The 23,961-nt window shown below is 41.1% G+C and overlaps 2 protein-coding genes and 1 non-coding gene across 6 annotated transcripts in view; 2 read left to right on the top strand and 1 right to left on the bottom strand.

Annotated features, from left to right (window-relative positions):
• The first annotated feature begins 702 nt into the window (after positions 1–702).
• LOC140365296 (protein kinase C delta type-like) lies at positions 703–16,964 on the top strand. Its single transcript, XM_072451644.1, has 17 exons — positions 703–804; positions 9,196–9,326; positions 9,447–9,719; positions 11,391–11,559; positions 12,024–12,055; positions 12,144–12,229; positions 12,356–12,485; positions 12,807–12,907; positions 12,996–13,086; positions 13,175–13,287; positions 13,360–13,533; positions 13,908–13,999; positions 14,080–14,142; positions 14,216–14,354; positions 14,425–14,613; positions 15,225–15,353; positions 15,443–16,964. Exons 2-17 carry the CDS (start codon positions 9,218–9,220, stop codon positions 15,599–15,601), a joined length of 2,049 nt encoding a protein of 682 aa, XP_072307745.1. The 5' UTR covers positions 703–804; positions 9,196–9,217; the 3' UTR covers positions 15,602–16,964.
• trnae-cuc (transfer RNA glutamic acid (anticodon CUC)) lies at positions 9,815–9,886 on the bottom strand. Its single transcript has one exon. It is a non-coding gene; the product is annotated as a tRNA-Glu (tRNA).
• A 2,238-nt stretch (positions 16,965–19,202) lies between the features above and the next one.
• Positions 19,203–23,961, top strand: part of sfmbt1 (Scm like with four mbt domains 1) — a 15,420-nt gene continuing 10,661 nt past the window's right edge. For all 4 annotated transcript variants that reach the window (XM_072451646.1, XM_072451647.1, XM_072451648.1 and 1 more), the window contains exons 1-4: positions 19,203–19,293; positions 22,874–22,933; positions 23,023–23,117; positions 23,393–23,636. In XM_072451646.1, coding sequence (XP_072307747.1) covers positions 22,909–22,933; positions 23,023–23,117; positions 23,393–23,636 — 364 coding nt within the window. In that variant the 5' untranslated portion in view covers positions 19,203–19,293; positions 22,874–22,908. The remainder of the gene's footprint in view (positions 19,294–22,873; positions 22,934–23,022; positions 23,118–23,392; positions 23,637–23,961) is intronic.

Below are 23,961 nucleotides of genomic sequence, written 5' to 3' on the forward strand. Positions count from 1 at the left end.
TTAATTAATAGAAATAGAAATATTCGGGCCTCTTTCTAAAGCAGGTTTTCAAAAGTTTAGTTTGTCATCTGCCTTGGATCATATAATAGATCAGGGGTGGGCAATTATTTTCCTCCGAGGGCCATATTCGAATCCAGGCATGTAGCGGAGGGCCGGCCCGCGATCATTGGTGTGAAAAAAACAAAAAAATTCAATATCAAATAAAATATCACTTTTCTGTCAAATATAGGCTATTGAATCTATTATTTAATTCATTTCATGGCATATTTATTGAGGATACAAGTGCAGACGGATGCTTGAGGCAAAAATATATTTTAATTTTTTTTTTAAAACATATATATTTTTTTTTTTAATTACTTGATGGGCCGGATTATAGAGACAAACGGGCCACATGTGGCCCGCGGGCCGTAGTTTGCCCACCCCTGTTAATTAGATCCACGGGCCCGGGCCACGTGAGATTCTGGATTCTCCACGGTAAATGACGGAAACCCACCCGGGCGCGCGCTCCCGTGTCCGCGCGGCGCCTCCCCGGGGATTCACCTGGATGACGTCACTGCGCGGCGCCGTCACACTTCACGTCCGCAGAAGTGCCACTGCCGCAGTACAAGAGAGCGCGGGGATTATACACACGCACACGCAGGTTCCTCAGACCCACACGCCGGGGTCCCTCGGACGCACACGTCCTCAGACACGTCCTCAGACACAGCGCGCAGTCCTCCGAGGCTCCGTGGACGTGGAAACACAGGACAAAGCATCACCAAAGTAACCAAGACTTCGCCCAAGACTTCGACCAAGGCGGAAGAGGTGAGCCACACTTGAGCCAAACGCGGACGAACTTTGGAGAAGACTTTTTGAATCAGTGCAAAAAGTATAACGCGCGAACGGATAACGAACACACGTGTTTCTTTCTGAGGTTTATTTTGTTCCTACGTTTTGGCAGCTCGGCTCAACCTCTGCGTCCGAGTCCGAGTTTCGCGTTGTCGTCGCGGAACGTCTCCTTCTCTCGTCGTCTGTCGCCATCTACGTCCACAAAAACAGAGTCGTAAAGTGACAGGCCAAACTGTAGAAGTATATTCTTTCTGAGTTTTGCTCCAACTTCTGCCTTCTCTACAACTTCTGCCTTTTCTACGCGAATACACTTAAGCTACAAGCACCTGTTGTTGTTGTTGTTGTTATTATGCACCTGCAAAAGCTTTGATCCAGATGTGCAATGGTTTTCTTTAGTCTACAAAATGAAATTGTGCTCCTGACAGGTGGAGGAGGTTCCAGGACGGGCCCTAATGGAATAAATAGAAAATAAATCACAGCAGTCTTGCACGGTTTTTTATCTCTACTGCTGATAAAGCAATGGAAAAGAAGAGGAAGAAATCATATAAACAAATCATCAATGAAAGTCTATACCATGTAGCTCGTCCCATGATCAAATCAGGACACATTTCAGCCCAAGACTAGAACTCGATCACAGCCACAGAGCAGGTCATTATTCCCTGACTAAACTAATACAACAAACGGGATATTAGCTCTAAGAATGACTACTCCTATTGTAGTGCTGCACCATGAGTTGTTAAGACCATATACTTCATGATTTATTGCCCTGATATAGTTTTATTAATGGTTACAGAATACAAGATGGCGATAACACAATTCTAGAGTAAGGAATTGACTTTGCGCTCAATACAGTTTCTGATACCACTGAGAATAAACACACGCGCATAGACAATAGACACAACATTTTCCACACAAAAGTACTTTCACAGTGACGTCTTACACTTTTCTGATGAAAGTTCAAGAGCTCAAAGTCCAGGAAATTAGTTAGTATCTGGTTTGATAAAAGCCTAATGCAAGATGTTAAGTACCGTATTTTCCGGACTATAAGTCGCACCTTTTTTTCATAGTTTTGACCGGGGTACGACTTATACTTATATTTGGCTCGAGCCATTCCATGGAATGGAATGCGACGAGTCTTTGTTCTTGCCCAGTTTCTTCTTATTATTATTCACGGTAATTTTGCCACAACTCGGGCATTTTTGACCTCCTGAACATTGATGAAAGTCACTCATGGGGACATAGGTCACATGGGGACATAGACGCGATCGGATCGGCCCGAACTCAAATAAAATGGAGGTTGCGAGAACGCACGTCGCAACAGTGTCGACTAGTTCAAAAAAGAAAAAACATGAAACGCTTAGTCTTTGGCTTAGGCACATAAAACTTTGATCATTGATAGAGCTACCTTTGACGAGTAAAACACACCTGGCAGCATCGCTATGATAAACAGGAAGTCACCCATGTTGAATCAAAGTGGCGCCGCCACGTTTGACATTTTTCAAAATCGTACTTGTCCTAGGTTTTTCGTCCGATTGAGCTCAAAACAACACTTTTTGCATCTAAAGACATTGAAATTTAATAAATATTCAAAAAAATTGTGATATTCCTTACACGTCCTCCAAAAAGGCTTAATTTCCAGTTTTTTCAAGGACAAGTCACGCCTAATTGAATTGATCTACGGGGCCCATATTTCACTCACTAATGCGTTTTTATGGTCTGATTGGAAATAATTAATACCATGTAACAAATTTACTCTAGCGCCCCCTACCCATTGTGTGAAAAACTCAACATTGTCTGATTTGTTTGAAACTCATGGGTTATATTCTCCTCAAGACGCCATGAAAAAAGTGCATTACAGATATTGTGTATTTTTCACTATTAGCCAGCAGGGGCGCAATTAATGCATTCACTTCCTCTTTTATTTTGATGGGACATTTCCTCTCATGCCGCGGTCTTAGCATTAGCATTAGAATTATTATTCTTTAGGCTTTATTCTTTAGGCTTTATTCTTTAGACTTTATTCTTTAGGCCTTATTCTTTCTACCACAACTCGGTAAAATTATAGATGTTGTTTGAACTTTGACCCCCTGAACATCTATGAAAAGTCACGGGTCACCGAGGCTCTCTCCCTTTCTCCGTGCTCAGGTCTGCGTTCAGCACAATCTTGCAATTTGTAAGGACAAACTACTATTTGAATCGCAAACTATGCAATCATCAACAATGAATTACTGAGCGTCGTTTGGTATGCCGCAAAACGCAGCAGAAAATATGGACACGCGGGAAGGCGGTCGCGCGGGTAGCGAGAGCCATTATCGCCTTTACCGCAGCTTTAATTATACTTATACTCCGGAGGGACTTGTATGTGACACTTGCAATCGCATTTCATACTCCAGTGCAACTTATATATGTTTTTTTTCTTCTCTATTATGCATTTTTTGGCTGGTGCGACTTATACTCCGGTGCGACTTATACTCCGGAAAATACGGTAGTTTTTTCTTTGATTATTATACCTACACAACTTGTATCATGGCAGTCGGGTTGTTGCATGCGTATGTGGTAATAAACAGGTCCACATGTTCCATGCCCGTTGACATTAGCGGCCGACGAACTGAAGCAGGTTTGGTGTGTTTGTTCATCCATCGCCCTTTATACCACCCATACATATAGCCCGGCTTAAGCCACGGGTTTGAAAATGACTTTGTTAGTCTGTTTAAGCTCCCGTCTTTTGTGGAGCTTCATTGTTGGAAGTAAACCACCAGTTTTCTGAATGTCCGAACATGGTGTGTCGACGCTTTTGTTTTGAAATCTTTGACTCGCGTTACCAAAGCCTTGTGGCGGGCTGTCGTTGTCGTAGTTGCCGTCGTGGTGGTGGTGGTTGTTGTCTCAAGAGCAGAGGCTGTGGAGCTTTGGGAGCCAGGTAATGCTATCTGCCTGCAGTTAATGGTTTGTCAATATTGGCTTGTGGCATTGAGGGAAGCCTGGAGGACACTGACTTTACCCTGTGCTTTCAGTATGCGATGATTAAGTATTTATAATTGTCTTTCATTATTATTCTAATAAGATAAGAGAATCCTTTATTGTCCCACATGGGGGAATTTCATAATACTTTTCCACTGCTCCTAAAGTGTCCTCGTAAATGTATTGCGCGTTGTGTCTACCCCTTAGTTATTAAACGACACAATTATCGCGGAATTAAAAAAAAAAAGATCACTGCTACGTTAATCTCACTCCGAAGAAACTATTTGTTGGTGATTCATTTGTAGGCTTGGTTAAAGGGAAAGGTTATGCAAGTTACGGAAATCTTTGACCATAAAACAAGTATGTAGTTAAGCTGTAAAGCTAGCTTGCTTGCTGGTTGGGAAGTGTCATCGTGCTGCTGTCTCACAAGACCAACAGCTCATTTAGTCATCGGGGGAAAAAATCCTCCTCTCATCCATCGTGCTCTTATGTCTATTTTTGTGTCTCAAATGACCTGACTGTATATCATAAACATTTAAAGTATGTTTGTCTAATGCGCAGAGTGAGTGAGTATATGGTAAAGTAGGTATCATCAGACCGGTGTTATTTTACTTCAGCGGGTAACTCTCCCTTCTGACCTTGGGCAAAACAAGCCAGCACTCCCCTCCACCCAGAACTGCCCTCCACCCGTCGCCGTGGCACCGTGCCGCTGTTCAGATACCGTTTGTCAGTCTAAGCTGTTCTGAACTGCGAGAACTGTAAGTCGTGCAGAAATGGACACCTCTCCTCCTATAGGGCAGCCACATGCACAGTGAGAGCGTTCATGCCGGTAAAGCAGGTTTGAGACATTGCAAAACCATCAATTGTGACAGTTCAGGCTCTGACGTTGTGCATCTGAAGGAGCATTTATTGTTTGTCGACGTAGACTTTACCGACGGTGTGAGTTGTGTCTATGGTTAGTAACAAAAAAGTTTGAAAAGAACATTCTAAAGGTATCCATCTATTGTTTTTGTTGCATAAGCTGAACGTCCCGGATACATGGTTTTAATATGCAGTGTTTTCTTAATCCCAGTTCAATATTTATGACCATTCAGACTCAGACAATCCCAAACCAGGTAGTAATGATTAATTACCTGGCAGCCACAAGTATTTCCCGCTAGTATATAGAATACCAGAAGGAGATGTTTATTCATTAACAGTTTCCCTAAAGCGATTGATTTCACTGTGTGTTTTTAATTTACATTTGTGTTTTAGCCGTATATCTTTATGAAAGGGGTATTTAGACTATGAGTTCAAAAATACACTTATTTGAATTGCATTGTGTTTTCCCTTGGCGTGTTTGTTTTGTTCCTTCAGTGTTTAAGGAGATTATTCTTTTCCACGTCCATATTTGACCTAGTTTCTCCCAGTGCATTGACTTCAGTTAATGCATTGGAGTCGGTTAAACTTAAATGTGAACAATGGCATTTATACGTTACTCCGATTCACTTCACGACACAGACCTGATTTGACTTCTTTTCAGGGGAGTACGTGGTGTTTAGCGGTAGCAAAGCAGAGCACCCAAAGGAAACCTACTCAAACGCCACACAGAAGAAGTAATAGTGCTTCTTTTCTACGGTATTTCTTTGTTACTGTTCGACACATCCTCTCTGCGACCGTCTGCGCAGAGTATACACACTATTCTCACATTTCTACAGCGGTCGTTATCTCCTGCAGTTGCCGTGTGAACTTGGCGTAAGCGTATTCCCATCAGACGGAAACTGGCAGTGAAGATAATTGCGACGGACTCGGTTAAGACCTGAAGTGGAGCAGATGCGGTTGTGCCTGTCGGACCTGTCGTGTCTGTTCAGGGCTTCAGCTAAAAGCACACTCCGTATTGTTTGGTACATACCTCCCTGCGCATACTGTTCACATGATTTGTCCTTGCACGTATATGTTGGTACGTGTTTGTCATTTGCTGACTGAATCTTAAATAAAATTAAGTAACATGTATTGGGGCTTGGAATCACAAAGTCCCTCACGATTCGATGCGATATATACGATATACGGCTCACGGTACGATAATATCACGCTATTTGCAATACGATAATCGATATAGCGCTCATGATATTCTACGACATGTGACAATTTTTTAATACCAAAAAAAATACCAATCCATTTTAACAATATTTTTCTTTGTTAAATCTCGAGCTGCACAAACTCCAAATGAAATACACCCATTGTAATCATCAAAACGGTCAACATGTCAAATGTTTTTGCGTAAACAAGTTTCCTTTCTTTTATAAAAGCAACAAAATTGTAGTGAGGTCACAAAAGTATTAGGGAAATTACACCAAAAATGACTCATGGTGATTTATCGATACAGCATCCCATGATATCGATACTGTATCTCCAAATTAAATGACACGATATATATCTATTTTGATATTTTGGCACACTCCTAAAATGTACATACGATACAGTTGGAACACGCTCGGTTTCTGTGATTTTATGCTGCTAAAGAAGTGTAGATTATAGTGCTGTGTGCAGTGTAAAGCCATTAAATTAAATTGCAATTATATACATATAGAGAGAGAGATAATTTTCTTGTACGAGAAGCACAATTCAATGCAACGGTAAGAAACAATTTCACAATAAGAAACGTCCCCGCCGCTGTTCCTCTGTTGGTAAACTGTGTCACCACTTGGAACTTCCTTAAAACCCTTTTCTGCAGGCACGTGATTGGCCAGAATGCTAGACTACTATTGTAGGAGGATGTCCGTGCAGACGTTTGGATGAAATAAAAAAGTTAACTACTTATGCGCTGTATTGTGCGTACGTAAAACTGTGCAAGCGCTGCTCCGCGGTCGACTTGTGAATTCAATCATTGTTTGTCTTTTTGCCATCTTGCCCTTTCCGCACACCCACCCCTTCCCCAAACCAGGCATGCATGCGCTACGTGTTTCCACTCTCTAGAGAAACAAGACTGCCTTTTCACGAGTCCTAATGTGTGTGTGCTTGTGGGCAAAGAAGTGGGTAAAGAAAGACGTCCAACTGGATAAGAATTTGGATTTGCTCGTATGCATGGGGGAGGACCTCTTGACCTTGTATGTGGTGTAATGGTTTCAGTCTTTGCACAGTTTAAAGTTATAGTTGCATTGTTTGAGGAATGATTCCAAATGCTGCAAATCAAAATCCCCTGCATACCATGGATGTTGTGGCTCATCAGTATAATCTGCTATTATAATCAGCTTTTCCAGTTACTATATTGATTATTTGGCTTTTATCTACAAATACCTGATCTCAACCCAGTGTAGGAACTGAAAATTTGCTTTCCATTTCCTCAAAACACAGTACTTGTACTTTCCATTTCCGTGTGTGTTATTTCTAATGGTTACCAATACCTGTTTCAGAAAATGTTCTTGCAAACTTTACCCTGAGAGTGATTTATAAATTCACAGAAAGTACAAAAAGAGAAGTCATCTGGATAGTTCTTGCTCAGCCACATAAAATAACATTAGGCTTCTGGTGATGTTCCTAAACTGGATTCTGCTTTAGTTTTGGTGTGTGGAGTTGATCAGAGAGGGTGTCAGCTGAGCCCAGTGGATCTGACCCATTGGATCTGACATTAGATATGTTGACAATGTTAATGAAATGTTGCTTATGGTGTTTGTGTGTTATAAATAGGTCTTGTTTGAATTATATTTAAAAGCAGAACCTATCAATCTTAATTTCAGACACCGGAGTTACTAAATGCTAAAGAATTAGAAAAAGCACACATGAGACAAACAAATAGAATATAACACCATTTAAAAGTCCACTAAAGCAGTTCCTTCAGTGCCTGAAGAGTTCAGAGTTTTTGTACATTCCGTAAACCATTATTAACCATTATTACCAACATTATAAATCAACAATATCTTAAAAAAAATAACCGAGGACCCCTTTCTACACTGATGTCACGATGCAATTCAGAAGTTCAAATCATGTTTATAATCACATTTGGATGAAAGATTAATTTCTCACAGCCAGTATTTTAGTAGTTGTTTCTCAAATATATTGTAGATTTGGATAGTATGTCAATAAAAAGTCTTTGTATGAAGCAATAATCCATAATCCTCTTTGATGGAATCGCAGGCATATTGTCTACATCATATATTGGGCCCATATTCTATCTGATCGTGACAAAACTTGTGATTAACCCCTAAGATCTGTACAAAGTATATAACAGCACTCTGCATAATGTGTAACTAGGCTCTGTGAGAAGTTCAGAAAATGTACATGACAAGGAATTTGAAACCTGTTACACTAAATGAGTTGAAATATTGCCAAGAGGTTTAGGGCAAAAGCCACAAGAGATTAACGCACACAATAAGTGCTGTGCAGAAATTCTTTTGGGAATTCTGTGAGATTTAGACATTATGTGGATTTGTATATGTAAAATAAGTTGTTAAACATGAACATCAGTAAGTTAACAACAACGATAGACTTGGTTTAATATTGTATGATGCATCGTTCATTCATTTAATTTCTACCGCTTGTTCCCGTTAGGGGTCGCGGGTGACTTTGGGCCTTAGGCGGGGTGCACCCTGGACAGATGGTCGCAGGGTTATATGTTCTTTATTGTTAACAGGGACATTGCAACTTGCATGATAAACAAGCAAAATACTGTACTTAATGTTCGAGTATCTCAGTCATGTCATCTCTTTGTCAAACTTAATTTTTAGAAAAAACATTTCTAAACATTGTCAATCACAATAATTAGGAAATAACTTGTAGTACAAAGAGTTTCTATGTATCTGCTACAAATCTAAATTGCTATCATTTCCTCTCCGGACGTATCTTCCACGGTCAGTTTGTGTTATGCAAATTAATCCAATAATATAATAATACTGGTTTTCAGATGGCCATCTTTCTCAATTGTCCTGGTTTATTTTTAGTGAGTTGAGTGCTGTGGTTCCTCACTGATCAGAATTGTCTGACTCTTCTGCCTTTTTGCTTTTAAAGGCGGTATGGACGATTTTTCGGCGATTTGAGAACGCAGGCGGAAGTGCGCATGCGCACTCCCCTGTGCGGACTGATACAGCACACACGTGTGTTTGTTTATTAGCGCAACGGAGCGCATCGCATCGCTCGTCTCCCGTAGATTTCTGTCCACTTCTGAGTCAGCTTGAACTGTCTTTCTCCGTCTTCATTTTGCCCCGTACACGGAAGGAACTATATTATGATAAATCCATGCGCTTAGGCATGCGGAAACGTGGGGACGAGCCTGACGCGGCTGCAGATGAGCGATAGGTGCGTTTTATGATTGATACGTGGCAGGACTAATGATTTATCCACGCCACGAGGAAATATGATAAAAAAAATTTGCTGAAAAAAATCGTCCATACCACCTTTTTAAGTAAATGATTTCTATCCCTGTGTATGTTTCAGGAGGCTTGGGTGAGGGGTCACCATGGCACCTTTCCTACGAATAGGCTTCAATGCCTACGATATGGGTGCTCTGTCCCCGGTCCCAGACGCTCCCATTTGTGCCATCAAGATGAAGGAGTCTGTGAACACAGGTATGGACTAAAGCTAATGCTTGGACAGTAGCCACCATAACAGACCCATGCTTCACTTAGTAGTAATTAACAATACAACAATACAAATGCATTTTTCTTTGTTGATGGTGATCATTTCAGAGCGGGGGAAAACTTTAGTCCAGAGAAAGCCCACAATGTTTCCAGACTGGAAATCTACTTTTGACGCTCACATTTACGAGGGCCGTGTCATGGAAGTGGTCCTGATGAAGAGCCAGGAGGAGCCCCTGGCCAAAGCTACAGTGGGCGTGTCTGTGCTGGCTGAGCGCTGTAAGAAGTCCAAAACGAATGGCCAAACCGAGTTCTGGATCGACCTGCAACCTTCTGGACGAGTGCAGATGACCGTGCAGTACTTCCTGGAGGATGGGGACACTGGTAAAGTCACGCTTTTCATCAGCTGGTCTACTGTGACAATTATCAGTCCAAAAGAGGCTAACAAAGCTCACTTAAACCAGAAAATGTAAAAGGTGTTCCCTGACCGGGAATCGAACCCGGGCCGCGGCGGTGAGAGCGCCGAATCCTAACCACTAGACCACCAGGGAACGTGTGCGAGGGGTCAGAACACTGGGACACAAAGTTTTAAGGGGCCCACCATCCCCCATCTGTATCTCCGATTAGTAGGGCCCTCTGCTGGCTTCCCTTAGTCTGTGTAATATGCCTTTTCCTCATTTCTATTTGACTGTTGAGGATTCAAACGTTCGTTTTAACTTACTGACTGATACAATTTAGATTGGAGTTAGAAAGATAAATTATTCCTCAATGAAACAACACACACAATGGCAAAAGAAAATTGAATTGGGAGAATACGGGTCAAAGAAGCTATATTTGTCAGAAAAGACAATCCCTCTTTGACAAGGACTAACTGTGGGTACAGGGCACTCTTTATCACCTTTTTTACAATTACAATTAATAATCACTGATGTGAAGAAGAGAGGAGTTATTATGCAGGAATTTTAGGAAACAGAATTTTAGGCCGACGCAAAATGAGTAGAACCGAATACTAATTAAAGAATGGGTAAAGTTAAAGATTGGTTAAAAACAAATTGGAGTGTTAAAAACTCATACTAATTTACAATAAACAAAAAGTTACTGTACACATATATACAAATGTAAATGAAGGCAGTGTACTTATAAGTATGCTTATTAGTACGCTAATAGCCCTAGATGACTCATTAAGGGAATGGACGATTATGCAAAATATGCCTCAGGTGACGGTTCACACCTTGGGTAGTTCAATGACCGTAACAAATAACAGATACTTACTGTACGCACCCAGGTTTGTTAGTTTCAATGTAGTTTGTCTCAAATACAGTATCTCTGAAGCGCTGTCACTTACAAAGCTGCTTGGATGAGTGGCAGAAACACATTCACTCATATTACATATTCACATTCATCCATTTTATTGTTATGAACTCTACCAGGGCGACTGAGGGATTAAACAAAACGTGTAATAAATTAAAAAATGTTACTTTTCACTTGGGTCTTCAAAAAACACTGACTAAAAAAAAAATCTAAAGTACGCACCATGTTTTTTCTTCTGTCTTTCTTTTCTTCTCCACTTTTCCCCCCTCTCTCTCTCTTATCTCGAGTCGCCGCACTTTTCCTTCTGTTAAATGTCTCCCACCCACACACCCACTCACACTAATCTCTTGGCTCGACCTTTATTGTTTACCCCTCTAACGCCTTCTCAACGGTCTTCTTTATGTGACCTTTGGCCTCACTTCCATAGGCTGTTACTCAAGTGTGCAATTCTTAGACTTTCCCTTTTAACAATAGTGCCCCTATTCTTTGAAACTGGGCACTTTTTGGCTGCCCCATTGGTTATACACGGCTATAATTTGAATAATGCATAAAACATGTAAATAACTACGTGTTCTAATAATGGATTACATAGTTACTACAAAGTGTTGCAAGGATTTTGTAGGCACACCAAACTAAAAAGACACTTTCTCCGATGGATGCTTGAGGACAATTTTATTTTTTATGTAAATCTGCTCAGTATTTCCCTTTGCACACTTTTTTTTGAATGCTTTTATGTCTCCACAGCCCCTAACACGCCTTCGATGAAAGTCAGTCCCGAGGATGGACTCACCACGCTCAACAGAAGACGAGGAGCCTTCAAACAGCCCAAAGTCCACGACATCAAGAGCCACGAGTTCACCGCCACTTTCTTCAGTCAGCCAACGTTTTGCTCTGTGTGCAGGGAGTTCCTCTGGTGAGATCATTACACAAATACTACAATATTTCCGGAGTATAAGTCACACCAGCCAAAAAATGCATAATAGAGAAGAAAAAAAAAACGTATATAAGTTGCACTGGAGTATGAAATGCGGTTGTAAGTGTGAAAATAACAAATAATATCACACATAAGTCAAATACTTACTTAATACCAAAACTATGTAAAAAAGTGCAACTTATTGTCCGGAAAATATGGTGTATATATACAGGCTAACCTGGCCATTGCGACTCATTTTATTTGATCTTTTTACATTTTTTTGACTGTAATAGCTTTTTCACCATCATGCTTGAGTTAAATGAATATGTTATAGAAGTGTGAAATAAACCCCATAACTGCAGGTCTTTCCTCCTATAAAATTGTATTCAAAATGTGTCATTTGTGATGATGGCTGTGATACTCTGTGTTGCGTGTTCTTATACGTTCTTTCTTTCTTTGTGCAGGGGGCTCAACAAGCAGGGATACAAATGCAGGCGTACGTTTTCCCTTTGTATTCATCAGTATATGGTATTCAAGCGAAATTTAACTGAAATGTACATGTTATTTGTTCATTCTCACCCCAGAATGCAATGCAGCAATTCATAAAAAATGCACCAGCTTGATAATCGCAAGGTGCACTGGAACGGCAGCTAACAGTCGGGAGACAATGGTGAGCTGGAGGCCGAAACGCACACTCGTGAATAAATGCGTGCCACTGATTACGCGGCTATTTATTCCAAGTATGTTATGATTTCACTTGACAATAACTTAATGTTTAATCATGTTTTGCGCGCAGTTCCAGAAAGAGCGCTTTAAGATCGACATGCCACATCGCTTCAGGCACTACAACTACAAAAGCCCCACCTTCTGTGACCACTGTGGCAGTCTGCTCTGGGGGCTGTACAAACAAGGCCTGAAATGTGAAGGTGATTCTACTTTCTGTGATCAACTACACACTACATATCAGACTCAGAAAAGGTTTATTGCCAAAATTCACAAACATAGGAAGTTGTTGTGGTGATTCAGTGCAACATAAAACAATAAAACAATGAACAAGTCATAACAATAAGCTATCGGATACAAAAAAATAGGCTTAATATGTACACAAAATGGATAGGAGCTCTTCACGGGTGTAAGAGCACGCGGACACACACTTTACAAACAAAAACAGACGAAACAAAGCACCAACATGCTTCGATCTTGTACAGTCCCACTTATTCAGTCCTTTATTGCTTTGTGTTTTGCAGAATGTGCCATGAATGTTCATAGTTACTGTCAGAAGAAAGTGGGCAACCTCTGTGGGGTCAATCAGAAATTACTGGCAGAGGCTCTCTCGCACATCAGTTTGGTAAGCATTTTTAAATATTGTGTTTTTTTTTTGTTGAAATAATGAAAATGAAATGGCTCGAGCAAAAATGTTGGCACTCGTTTCACAGAAAAAGGATACTTCAATTAAGAAGCCGGATCCAAATGGACCCGACACCGGCATTTATCAAGGTCTCCAGGACGTGACGCCGGACCCAAGTGGTGAGTGGTGGTCACTGTAGTTTTATGAATGACGATGATGTGTGAAGTGTTCCATTTACGTTCCATTTGTGTACATTGCTTTGCACAGACGATAACAAAGCCCAGGAGCCAAGTGTCACTCCATCACCGGCCCCTCGACACAACATCACTCTGAACCAGCTGACGTTTCACAAAGTGCTCGGGAAAGGCAGCTTTGGAAAGGTCGGCCCCCATGCTCATCTACTCGAATTTGGTCCAAGTGTAGTGATTACAATTGCAGATCTGTTGCTTCAGGTGCTGCTGGCCGAGCTGAAGGGCAAAAACCAGTACTTTGCCGTGAAGGTGCTGAAGAAGGACGTCGTGCTGATGGATGACGATGTGGAGTGTACGATGGTGGAGAAGAGAGTCCTAGCCTTGGCCTGGGAGAACCCTTTCCTCACGCACCTGTACTCCACCTTCCAGTCCAAAGTAAGCATGGTTGTATAGTATTCAATCAACATTACCAAAATAGTGCCATTTCCTATGAGACACTAAGCTTTTGGTGCCATCTAGTGTGTGACATATGTATTGGAACTTGTAAAATGTAATACTTTTTTACTATTTGAAAGAACTGCTCATGCTCGTGCTCATATGGCGATCAAGTCAGAGCGTTACAGTAAATGCAAACAATAAGAAAGGTAAAAAAATCGACTTTGTTTGTTCAAAAACCTTGATGGTGAAGGCCATTTTTCATGGTGGTGAGGGATAAATGCCCATGCCCATACTAAAGGTCTACCCTGTGCATCCTATGAAAATCTTACAATTATAGCATTATACAAATATTTGTGTCGTGATTCGTGTAGGAACATCTGTTTTTTGTGATGGAGTACCTAAACGGAGGCGACCTCATGTTCCACATCCAAGACAAAGGCCGCTTTGATCTCAACAGGGCCACGTACGTCTCAATGAAACTTTTCCATCAAGATCACGGCGATGGTAATGATTAACTAATAAGTAATACGTGTTTACCTTCAGATTTTATTCCGCTGAGATCCTAGTGGGATTGCAGTTCCTTCACTCTAAAGGAATTATCTACAGGTAATGATATTTCTCCTGCGTATCCTCCACATCAGCAGCTAACAGAGGATTGACACTACTAAACTGTTAACAGGGATCTGAAGCTGGACAACGTGATGCTGGATAAAGAAGGACACATCAAAATTGCGGACTTCGGCATGTGTCGAGAAAATGTATTTGGAGACAGCCGAGCGACGACATTTTGTGGAACGCCGGACTACATCGCACCAGAGGTACACTTTAAATGCATGGGAAATTCCAGTGTAATTTCTCATCGCTAATAATATAGTCGTTTGTGATCAGATTCTGTTGGGACAAAAGTACACGTTCTCTGTGGACTGGTGGTCCTTCGGTGTCCTGGTGTACGAGATGCTGATCGGTCAGTCACCTTTCCAAGGCGATGACGAGGACGAACTGTTCGAGTCTATTCGGACTGACACGCCGCACTATCCCCGCTGGATCAGCAAGGAGTCCAAGAACCTTCTGGAACTGGTAATGTTCACACACAATCGCGAGTCCTCCCAAACGCAGTGGATCACAATGAATTTAGAAACGATACCCATTAAACCCACTTCATTTCAGATGGTAATGTAATATTATTATTCACTTTATCCACACTGAATCTTTTATATACAGACAGAAAAATGCATTGGTTGTATTTATTATACCGTATTTTCCGGACTATAATTTGCACCGGAGTATAAGTCGCACCAGACAAAAAATGCATAATAGAGAAGAAAAAAACACTGGAGTATAAATTACATTTTTGGGGGAAATTTATCACTAAATCACTAAATCCATTGAATTCTCCTTCCTCTGTGTCACTTCTAAACAACTCCCCAAACTCCGGAGGTAGAGGAAGTGCAGATTCTTCTTCTGCGTCGCTTAGAGCCTAGAGCGCCCTCTTGCGGTTGTCAGTGTGAAAATAATCAACGTGTGAAATGCAGTTGCCAGTGTGAAAATAACGAGTAATGTCACATATAAGTCGCTCTGGAGTACAAGTCGCACCCCGGCCAAAACTATGAAAAAAGATGCGACTTATAGTCCAGAAAATACGGTATATATTCTAATATTTGGATTTTTTTATTTTTTTTTTTAACTAGTTGTTTGAGCGAGATCCCACTCGAAGGCTGGGCGTGGTGGGGGTCATCCGATCGCACCTGTTCTTCAAAACCATCAACTGGACGGCGCTGGAGAAACGACAAGTGGACCCTCCGTTTAAACCCAAAGTGGTGCGTTTACCGCGGCATAAAGTTTCACACAAACGTCCGCGAACATCGCCGATAGTCTAACTAAGATGTATCCCTTTCTCTGGCGACAGAAGTCCCCCAGCGACTGCAGCAACTTCGACCGGGAGTTCCTGAGCGAGAAGCCACGCCTCTCTCACGTCGACAAGAACCTCATCGAGTCCATGGACCAGGCCGCGTTCGCCGGCTTCTCCTTTGTCAACCCCAAACTAGAGCAAATGATGCACAAATAGTACGTCTCGCGCCATGACAGATGCTCCTAAAGTATACTGCGTTCTCCTGGCTGAATTTTCACGCTTCACAGCAGGACCGGCCCGGGCGATTTGAGCGAAATAATTTGCGATATCGTGAAATCCAGCGAGGTGATTGTGAAACGAGTTTACTCCTGGCTTTTCTCATTAGCAGAGCAGAGTTGTTATGCGGGAGAGTGATCGTTTAGTAACACGAACAGCATGACATGAATTGAGAAACGGAATTGAATAAAAAAATTTGGCCCACAAAAGAAATCGAAACGGATACGAAATAAAATAATTGGTAAAGTCAAAAACTAAAAAACTAGATTAGTTTATCGCTCTACACATCTATACAAATCTAAATGAAGGCAGTTCCTCTGTTTGAAAGAGCAGTACACGTCATAATGGTTCATTCTTCTGATCTAAAGTGTACAGCGGGGGTTAAGTGTACATTTATTAACTCTCAAGGTTTGTTGCAGTAAACAAAATAGCAAAAATATTAATTGCGCCATATGAATTTGTCAGACACAAGAAATCTGACTCTGAAGGCAGTCTTTGAGTGGTGCAACACTGGTTAAAAAGCTATCCAAACGACCTCTTCTTAATGTTCCAGAACATGTGGGAACATTATTTTATGCATTATATCTATCGCCTTTTTCTGATCTTAAAGGACAAAACAAACCAATACTGGATATGTTTTTAGGCTCTGTGTATGTGTAAAATCTTAGGAAGTAAGGGAAATAATAGGAAACCCAGTGCTATATTAAATCCTTGATATGAATGTTTTTAATTTTGTGTTTTATTTAGAATCATCTTAAATTATTGTACTGTGTTTAATTAATAATATATATTCGTGGGGTCATGGATTGGTGTTATTTGGCCATTCCGCCTAACTGCCAGTTGTTAAGTATACAGAGGTTTTAAAATGATCATAGTAAACGTTTGCAGAACATGTGCCTTTACAATACAATGCACCAAAATAGCTATTTAATAATCAAGCTTAATCATGAGACTTGAGAATTTGCTTCAAATGATTCCGAAATTAGACAAGAGGAGGGCATTGTTTTACTTTAATATTTGTTTAATTATTGCACAAAAAGGAGTATATATCCTAGCGTTCATATGGTACAAAACTTTTTTTTTTAATCTTTATACTTAGTGTAGGCTTTCTCCTATTTATTTTGTAGAGACACTGTAAAAAGCAAACAAATAAAAGGGGATTTAATTGTGTATTTATTTGTGTTTTCCACTTACTGGAGAATTCTGTACGAAGTGAGGAACGACTCTAATGTAATCCTAACATATTGAAATAATTTACTTGATTGTTGGATTTTAAACAGAGCAATGCCGTACTCTCTTGTTGTCTGTCTTTTAAAATGGGGGAACTTCCCATTTCCTTTTACATATTATGAATAAATACTGCAAGGTGAAAAGCTCTTTGCTGTGCTGTTTGTTTTTCATTGTTTTATAGGTTCATGATCATAGAAAAGGATTCAGTGTAGTAATCTGAACACTTTCATTCAAAGTCATTTTCAATCTGCGGTTCTAGTCTTGAGAGCTCAGCCAGGTCACATTTATAATTTGGTGTTTCAGTTCAAGACTTGTATCCAATCAGAAAGCAGAATGAGTCATGCAGTTCCAACGCCTACATCCAGTTAAACTTGTAGGGTCTCTGCACTCCCTAAACTCCACCGCTGACATCCAAACTAATGCATCTTCTGCAGCTCAGACGTTTCTGGACGTTCTGATTTCACGATGAGACAAATATGTGTCTTTTGAACTGGCAACTCCGGTTCAGTAGTGATGATGGCTCCCTGTCTAAACCTGTAAGACCCATAGATCCATGGTAAGGGCACAGGCCCTACCTTTAAACTCCTGAGATGATCACCAGTACCCTCTTCTCTGGTTGATAGTGCCAGTGTGCTCCCCTCTGGAACTGGAAACAGGAAAAGCTAAAACTGTCAAAGATAACAATTTTCTGTCCCAAAATTGCCCCTCATAACACTTAGGCACCCCCTCAAGTCCACCACAGATGTTTATGTCTCTGTATTTTACGCCTAATTCGAAACAAAAGTCAGTATAATTGTCCCATTCCTTTTCCATTATTAACACCGTGAGCCAGATGTTGAATTTCTCCCAATAGACTTTATAATAAGATAAGATAAGATAAGATATTCCTTTATTGTCCCACATGGGGAAATTTCATTGGTGCAACGCAGGAAGATACAGAGGTAGATACAGAAGAACAGATCACTTATAGGAAGTCTGAAAAACACTTTCAGTAGAAGATCTCCTATAAATAAATAAAAACTCCCATAGACAAATAAATAAATAAATACCATTGCATGTGATCCCGACAGTAATTGCACATGAATATGTGTCACGACAGCACATAGATTGCACATGAATTTCACAGTAATTGCACATGAATTGCACATGAATTCCAACAGCAATTGCACATATGACAGAATTGCACATCAGTATTAGGTTAGGTCAGTATTGCGACGGGATAACGTGACGATCTCCGGGTAAGACGACAGTTCTCCGCAGTTTCATGAGTTCCTCCTTTGTGTAAACACGGTACTGCGCCGGCCGGGGGCGGGGCCGGAGCCGGGGGGCGGGTAGATGAAGATACATTCTCACTGCGTCCCCTAGGAGGCGCCGTGGGGTCGATAACTATGTTCCAAACTGGAAATATAAGAGACATTTCTGCAAGGAGAGGCAGCGCATAGCTTCAATCCCGAGCTCCTTATTAGAGTTTCATTGAAAAGTACAGTCTATGATTTATCTACAGGTGTTTGAACAACGCCATTGTGTTACGAGGATGACATTTGGATATTCAGACACCGTTCGTTTGCATATTTCCAGTGCAATCCAGAACAAAATAGGACGTTTTGCGTACGTCATATGATTCTTCTTCTTTGGTGTTTTATGGCGGCTGGAATCCAAGCGTTACATTACCGCCAGACCTTATTCTTTAGACTTTATTCTTTCCGTGTACGTCATATGATTGACCGTTTCAAAAGCAATACTTTCTTTCTTTCTCTTTTTATAATGATGGTGATGATGCTATTGATCCTTTCCTTCTTTGTTGGAAATAAAAATCACTTTGAAACTTCACGTAGACACTTTTTTCAATGTTATTTGTCATACTGGATGTGATTTTTGTTTTATTACGCGTAAACATTGAAGTAAAGCGATGCAGTCCGGCTCAAGACGGCAGAGCATGCGCAGTGGCCACTTGTGCCATATTGGAATGAGAGCGTAAAGTCCATCGTCGTATTCAAGTAAAGCCATCCCGGAAGTGGCGGGATTTAAGACGGGAGACATACTGCATAACGTGAGATAAACAACAATAATGTTGTTTGTAGCTATATTGTAATAGTTTTACCAGTGAAGCCTATCTTGATAAAGGATCATGCTAAATACTAATAATTTTAAGCATAAATTTAGACTATTTTCAAATAATAAAGGCCATTTAATTCCTTTTGATCTGCGGCACTGATTCACTTTCCGCATGAGCGCGTGTGGCGTTTCCGTGGCTGCACGTGGGCCTGACGTAGGCCTCTTTTATTATGAAAGGTCAAACCGGGGCTGACGCCGGTTTATCCGTACGCTTCGTCTCACTGTGGTGTGCGCGAGCATTCGGAGAGGGAAGGCATCTAAAATCGACTTAGAAAAACTACTTACGGGTAAGTAGCGACACTGGCGACTCAATATTCACTTACCGCGTGTTGCCGCATACTATTTGCAAGTGATGTTTTGTCCTGTGGTTCCGCGCTCGCCTTTTTTCCCGTCTCTCAAAAAGATGAGTCGGTGTCGAGTAGCGCCCGTAGAGCTGCTGCTGCTGCTGCTGCTGCTGCTGCTGCTGCTCCTGCTGCTCCGCGGGGCTCGTAAACCTGCTCCGGCCCCGCTCATGACGCGGGCTAACTTGACTCGGACGGACGCGGATTGACCATGTGGCCCGCGGTCCGTCCAAAGTCGCCCGGCTGCAGCGCGTGTGCCCGTTGGAACATCCAGACGGTCGCGCAGTCCGTGTCTTTGTAGGCCTACGTCTGAGCCTACGCGAAAGTTCGAGGCACGCAGTATTAAGCCGTCGCGTTATTATCCTTCTGATGCCGTTGTCCATTAACACCGTCGCGATTTTGTGGTCGGTTCGACTCAATTCTCTGTTAGATCTAAAGCTAAATGAATGAAATCGACATCGCGTTAAAGCAAGAGTGAGTCAGTGTTGCATTTTTTTTTTTTTTTTTGCACCCGCCGCGTATCCCGCACTATTCAATTTAACTTCCCCATTGTGCAACCCGCATGTGCACGTCAAAAGTGAATGTTCCGCACTACTTGGCGTTGAACAGGACGAATGTGCGTGTTTTGGGCCCACGTGAGCCTAAAACCCGTTTGTTGTGACTCCGTTAGACGAGCGCCGACTGTATCAAGTTCGTGCTCTCGCGTATGTCACCCAGCAGCAGAAGGCCACAACACACACACATATATATATTTATGTTGTGAAGAGGGTGTATTTGTGCCTTTAGTGCTGAGAAAAGCATTGAAGAGCTTTGTTGTTCTGTGACTCGTGCGTGACGTGGACAGGGTCATGTTCTATTGTGTAATTAGAATGTAACTCCAACTCTGTGACTTCCTTTCCATTGCTAATATAACGTTATCTGAGTGAGGGTGTGGGTAAAAGTGAAGGAAAAAAATGTTTACCTCACTCCAATTAATAAATGATAAGGTTTGCCACACATAAGATTCAAACACTACCACCCAAAGTTGATAGAAATTGATTTATTACAGTATATTTTAGTGTTGAGGTGGGAGCCCATGAGGGAAAAGGCAAAGAAGATTGTGTTTGTAATGTTATGATGTCGATGTCCTAATTTGCACAATCTACAAAAACTTGGATCACAAAGGAAAATAATGACTTTAACCCAGATGTGTCCAAACTCTTTTGATCAATATTAAAACACAGATCATAAATAAATGGTCTGCAGTGAATAATCTTATCTGTTTCTAAGTTCCATCATTCAATTCAATTCAATTAATTTATGTAAGGCCTGAAATCACAGGAGCGGTTGCCTCAAAGGGAACCAAATCTCACTTCTGTCTTTTCAGATCTGTTTCACGCCTAAATGTTAGTTGTTGTGTTTATAATGGTGGAGGATTTTAAACTCTCTTCTCATGTGGGACAATTCAGTTCTTTGTGTTTATTGTACTTTGCACCAAAAACTGTTTTTTGCCGATCGGTCAATCAATCGGTCAAGGATCTTTTCAGGTCAGCCGCATTGTCCAGACATTTTTTCCAAGAGTTATTTTGCCATTTAGTGATTGAAGAGTGTGTTGAAATATTTATCTACTGTGTGATTTCCTGTAATCTCCTGTCAGTGCATTTTGGGTCAGAGCACAGAGTTTTTGGCAGCGCCGCGCTCCCGTTATTCACCTAATTGTGGCACAGAGCATGCCTTAAGTTGACTACCGCCCCAGCAGTGTCCGTGCCTCTGTGGTGTGCTCCAGGGTCACTAAAAGCCCTTTGGACTGTGTGTAAGCGCTGGTGGGAGGGACTAGAGTGACAGGTCGAGTCTGGGAAGGGTGGTGGGTCAAAGGCAGTACTGATCCTGGGGTGTCACAGAGGTCACCGTGGCAGCGTGGCGGTCTGGAGGGGGTTCACTCTGATTGTGCCCCTGGATTTAATAGAGACGTCACATGTGACAATGACGAGCTTGACAGGCATTATGAATGGACCTAGAGTTCTCCGCTGCCATGACACCCTGCCATCCCCTTTGCTCTTTCACATTCATGGCGTCTTTTGACCATTAAGCAATTTCTTCTGCATTTCTCAAAGCTGTTGGGGTCAATGTGTCGATAGTGTTTCAATACCAAAATGTAAAACTATATTTTTATACTTCAATATCACAATTATTCTAAAAATCTTTTTTATTTATGCATTTTTAACATCAAAACTGATATAAACTATTCTAAAACTTTAGGGAAGGTCCAAGTGTGTCCTATTTATGTGATATTCTTTCCCCCTCGCGTTTTTCAGAATGAAAACTTTTTAGCTATAGACGTGTTGCAATATTCTTCCAATTTTTAAATGCCTTTTTAATGACCATTCTCAAAATTGTTTCTAGTAAACCAAGGTACTACTGCTTTTCTAAATTAAACCTGTGTCGCAAATATAGCCAAATATAACTAAAACATCTAGGGCTGAAACGATTAATCAAGTAATTCGATTATTAAAAAAAGCTTTTATTATTGTATTGCCTTGATGATTCGTTTAATTGACATATTTTATTAAAAACGTATGAATCTGTGGAACGACCGGCGTTTAAGTTTTGTTGTGTGAAGGAGCTCGGTGTTTTGAGCTGTGACTGCAGTCATTTTGCAGCATTAGCACCGTTCACTTTAGCTTCTGTGTCTTTGCCTCGTCATCGTTCATACTCTCTGTCCTCTGTGCTCTTTCATGCAACAAAACTCTGCTTCCCTGTCACACTCATGAGTTTAAAATACTCAAGAAGCGTCCGGCTGCAGACCTTCACCTAGAGTCCCCTCCCTGCAGACCTGCACCAGGAGGACCCTCACATGACTTACCTGCATCCACAGGTCCCTCATAGAACAAACCATAAACTAAATAATATAAAATACTTTAATTGACGTATAATCAAGACCTATTGTCATTGCTAACATGTAGACTTGTTTTAATATTGTAAGGTGATTATTTGACAACTATTACACATTTTGATATTTTGGAATATTTACATTCCATAATGTAAAAACATAGTGACCGATTACTCAATTAAACAAAGACAATAATCGATGGAGGACTTGATTACAAAAATAATTGATCTCTACAGTCTTAAAACATCCTACACTTAAGTCTAATAGTGCAAATGGTTTTCATAAAACTTTTCCTGCACATTTCCACTCCTCTAGGGCGGGCCGATAATGTAAAAAAAAAAAAGTATCATAAATAGCAAAAAAAAAAAAAATAATCTGGACAAAAACTTTTGAATAAACTTGCAGTGCCATTTAACACTTAAATATACAATGTATTCTTCTGAATACATTGTATAAATATATGAACTGTGCTCATAAGAACGACATTGCCCTGCCCTACGCCCCTCTGTGTCTGAGGCTTTGTGCCAGCTTAGCACTAGCATTGTGTATTGATTTGCACTTTTGTGAAACGGTAATGGAATTATCAAGGTTTTTTATGCAGTTGTCTCTGAAGAGTCAGTATTTTCCATTTAATCCTCTACCTTTGTTTCTCTGCAGTGCTTGAAGTTGCTCACCCTTGAGAGGGCACCAGCATGAGTCAGGAATCAGTGGAATCTGGTGAGACAAATTCTGTGCGCAGCTGCATGAAACTGGTTGAAATCCCTGCTTTGTGAATGTGTTTTGATACATGTTTGTGTGCTTTTCAGAAGGAGACTCTGCTCAAGATGTTCCTGACTTTAGCTGGGACGATTACCTTGAGGAGACGGGGGCCATGTCCGTGCCACATCATGCCTTCAAACATGTAAGTGGTGATGAGGCATTTCCACTTGTCTAAGTATTAGAAGTATTAGATACACACATACAATACTACTACGACTTTCAAACTGATCACACTTTGTCTACAAATCCATTAGTACTATACTTTCACTACTTTACCGTCCTCCATCTCATTCCAGTGCTTTTAGTTTGTGGTTAACAAGAGGCCATCCCCAGAACTGTTGGCATAAACAAGCCTCTCCAGAATGTTCCAAATAGAGTTGTGTTTTAGACTGCTTAGATTGTGATTGTGTGTCTTAGGTTGACCAGGACATGCAGACAGGCCTTACTCCTGGTATGAAGCTAGAGGTATGTGTGCGCAGTGAGCCTGACCAACCTTACTGGGTGGCTAACATCATCACCACCTGTGGCCAACTACTACTGCTCCGGTATGAGGGTTACCAAGACGACAGGCGGGCTGATTTCTGGTGTGACATCATGACTGCTGACCTGCACCCACTGGGATGGAGCAAACAGCATGGCAAGACCATGAGGGCACCTGAGGGTGAGTTTTGAATCAAGAGAGCCACTTCTACTACTGTCACAATGCAAGAGGGTCTAGGACCTGGCACAAACTCTGTCAACATGATTACAGCCATTTATTTATATCACACATCTCTCAAATGCAGAGGCATTTTGTCTCAAATAATATTATTAATATTATACTCGTATGATTCAGAACTGAGTATATGATGTAGTCTCAGCTTAACGTCTAACAGTGGCGTGCGATCAAGGCAATCAGTGATTAGTCAATAAAATAAAAAAATACTGTGTGTCACAACTATATATAAATTGTTCTAAAATATATTCAAATAAGCCTGTTTTCCCCT

Source organism: Eucyclogobius newberryi, unplaced genomic scaffold (assembly GCF_026437365.1).
Source record: "Eucyclogobius newberryi isolate DKJ021-1_F unplaced genomic scaffold, fEucNew1.0.hap1 SCAF_19, whole genome shotgun sequence".
Lineage (NCBI taxonomy): Eukaryota > Metazoa > Chordata > Actinopteri > Gobiiformes > Gobiidae > Eucyclogobius > Eucyclogobius newberryi.

Coding starts and splice junctions, on each gene's coding strand:
- LOC140365296 (XM_072451644.1), top strand. CDS start 9,218: ATGGCACCTTTCCTACGAATAGGCTTCAATGCCTACGATATGGGTGCT. Junction 13,534..13,907: donor ACTCCACCTTCCAGTCCAAA/GTAAGCATGGTT, acceptor TGATTCGTGTAG/GAACATCTGTTTTTTGTGAT. Junction 15,354..15,442: donor CTCCGTTTAAACCCAAAGTG/GTGCGTTTACCG, acceptor CTCTGGCGACAG/AAGTCCCCCAGCGACTGCAG.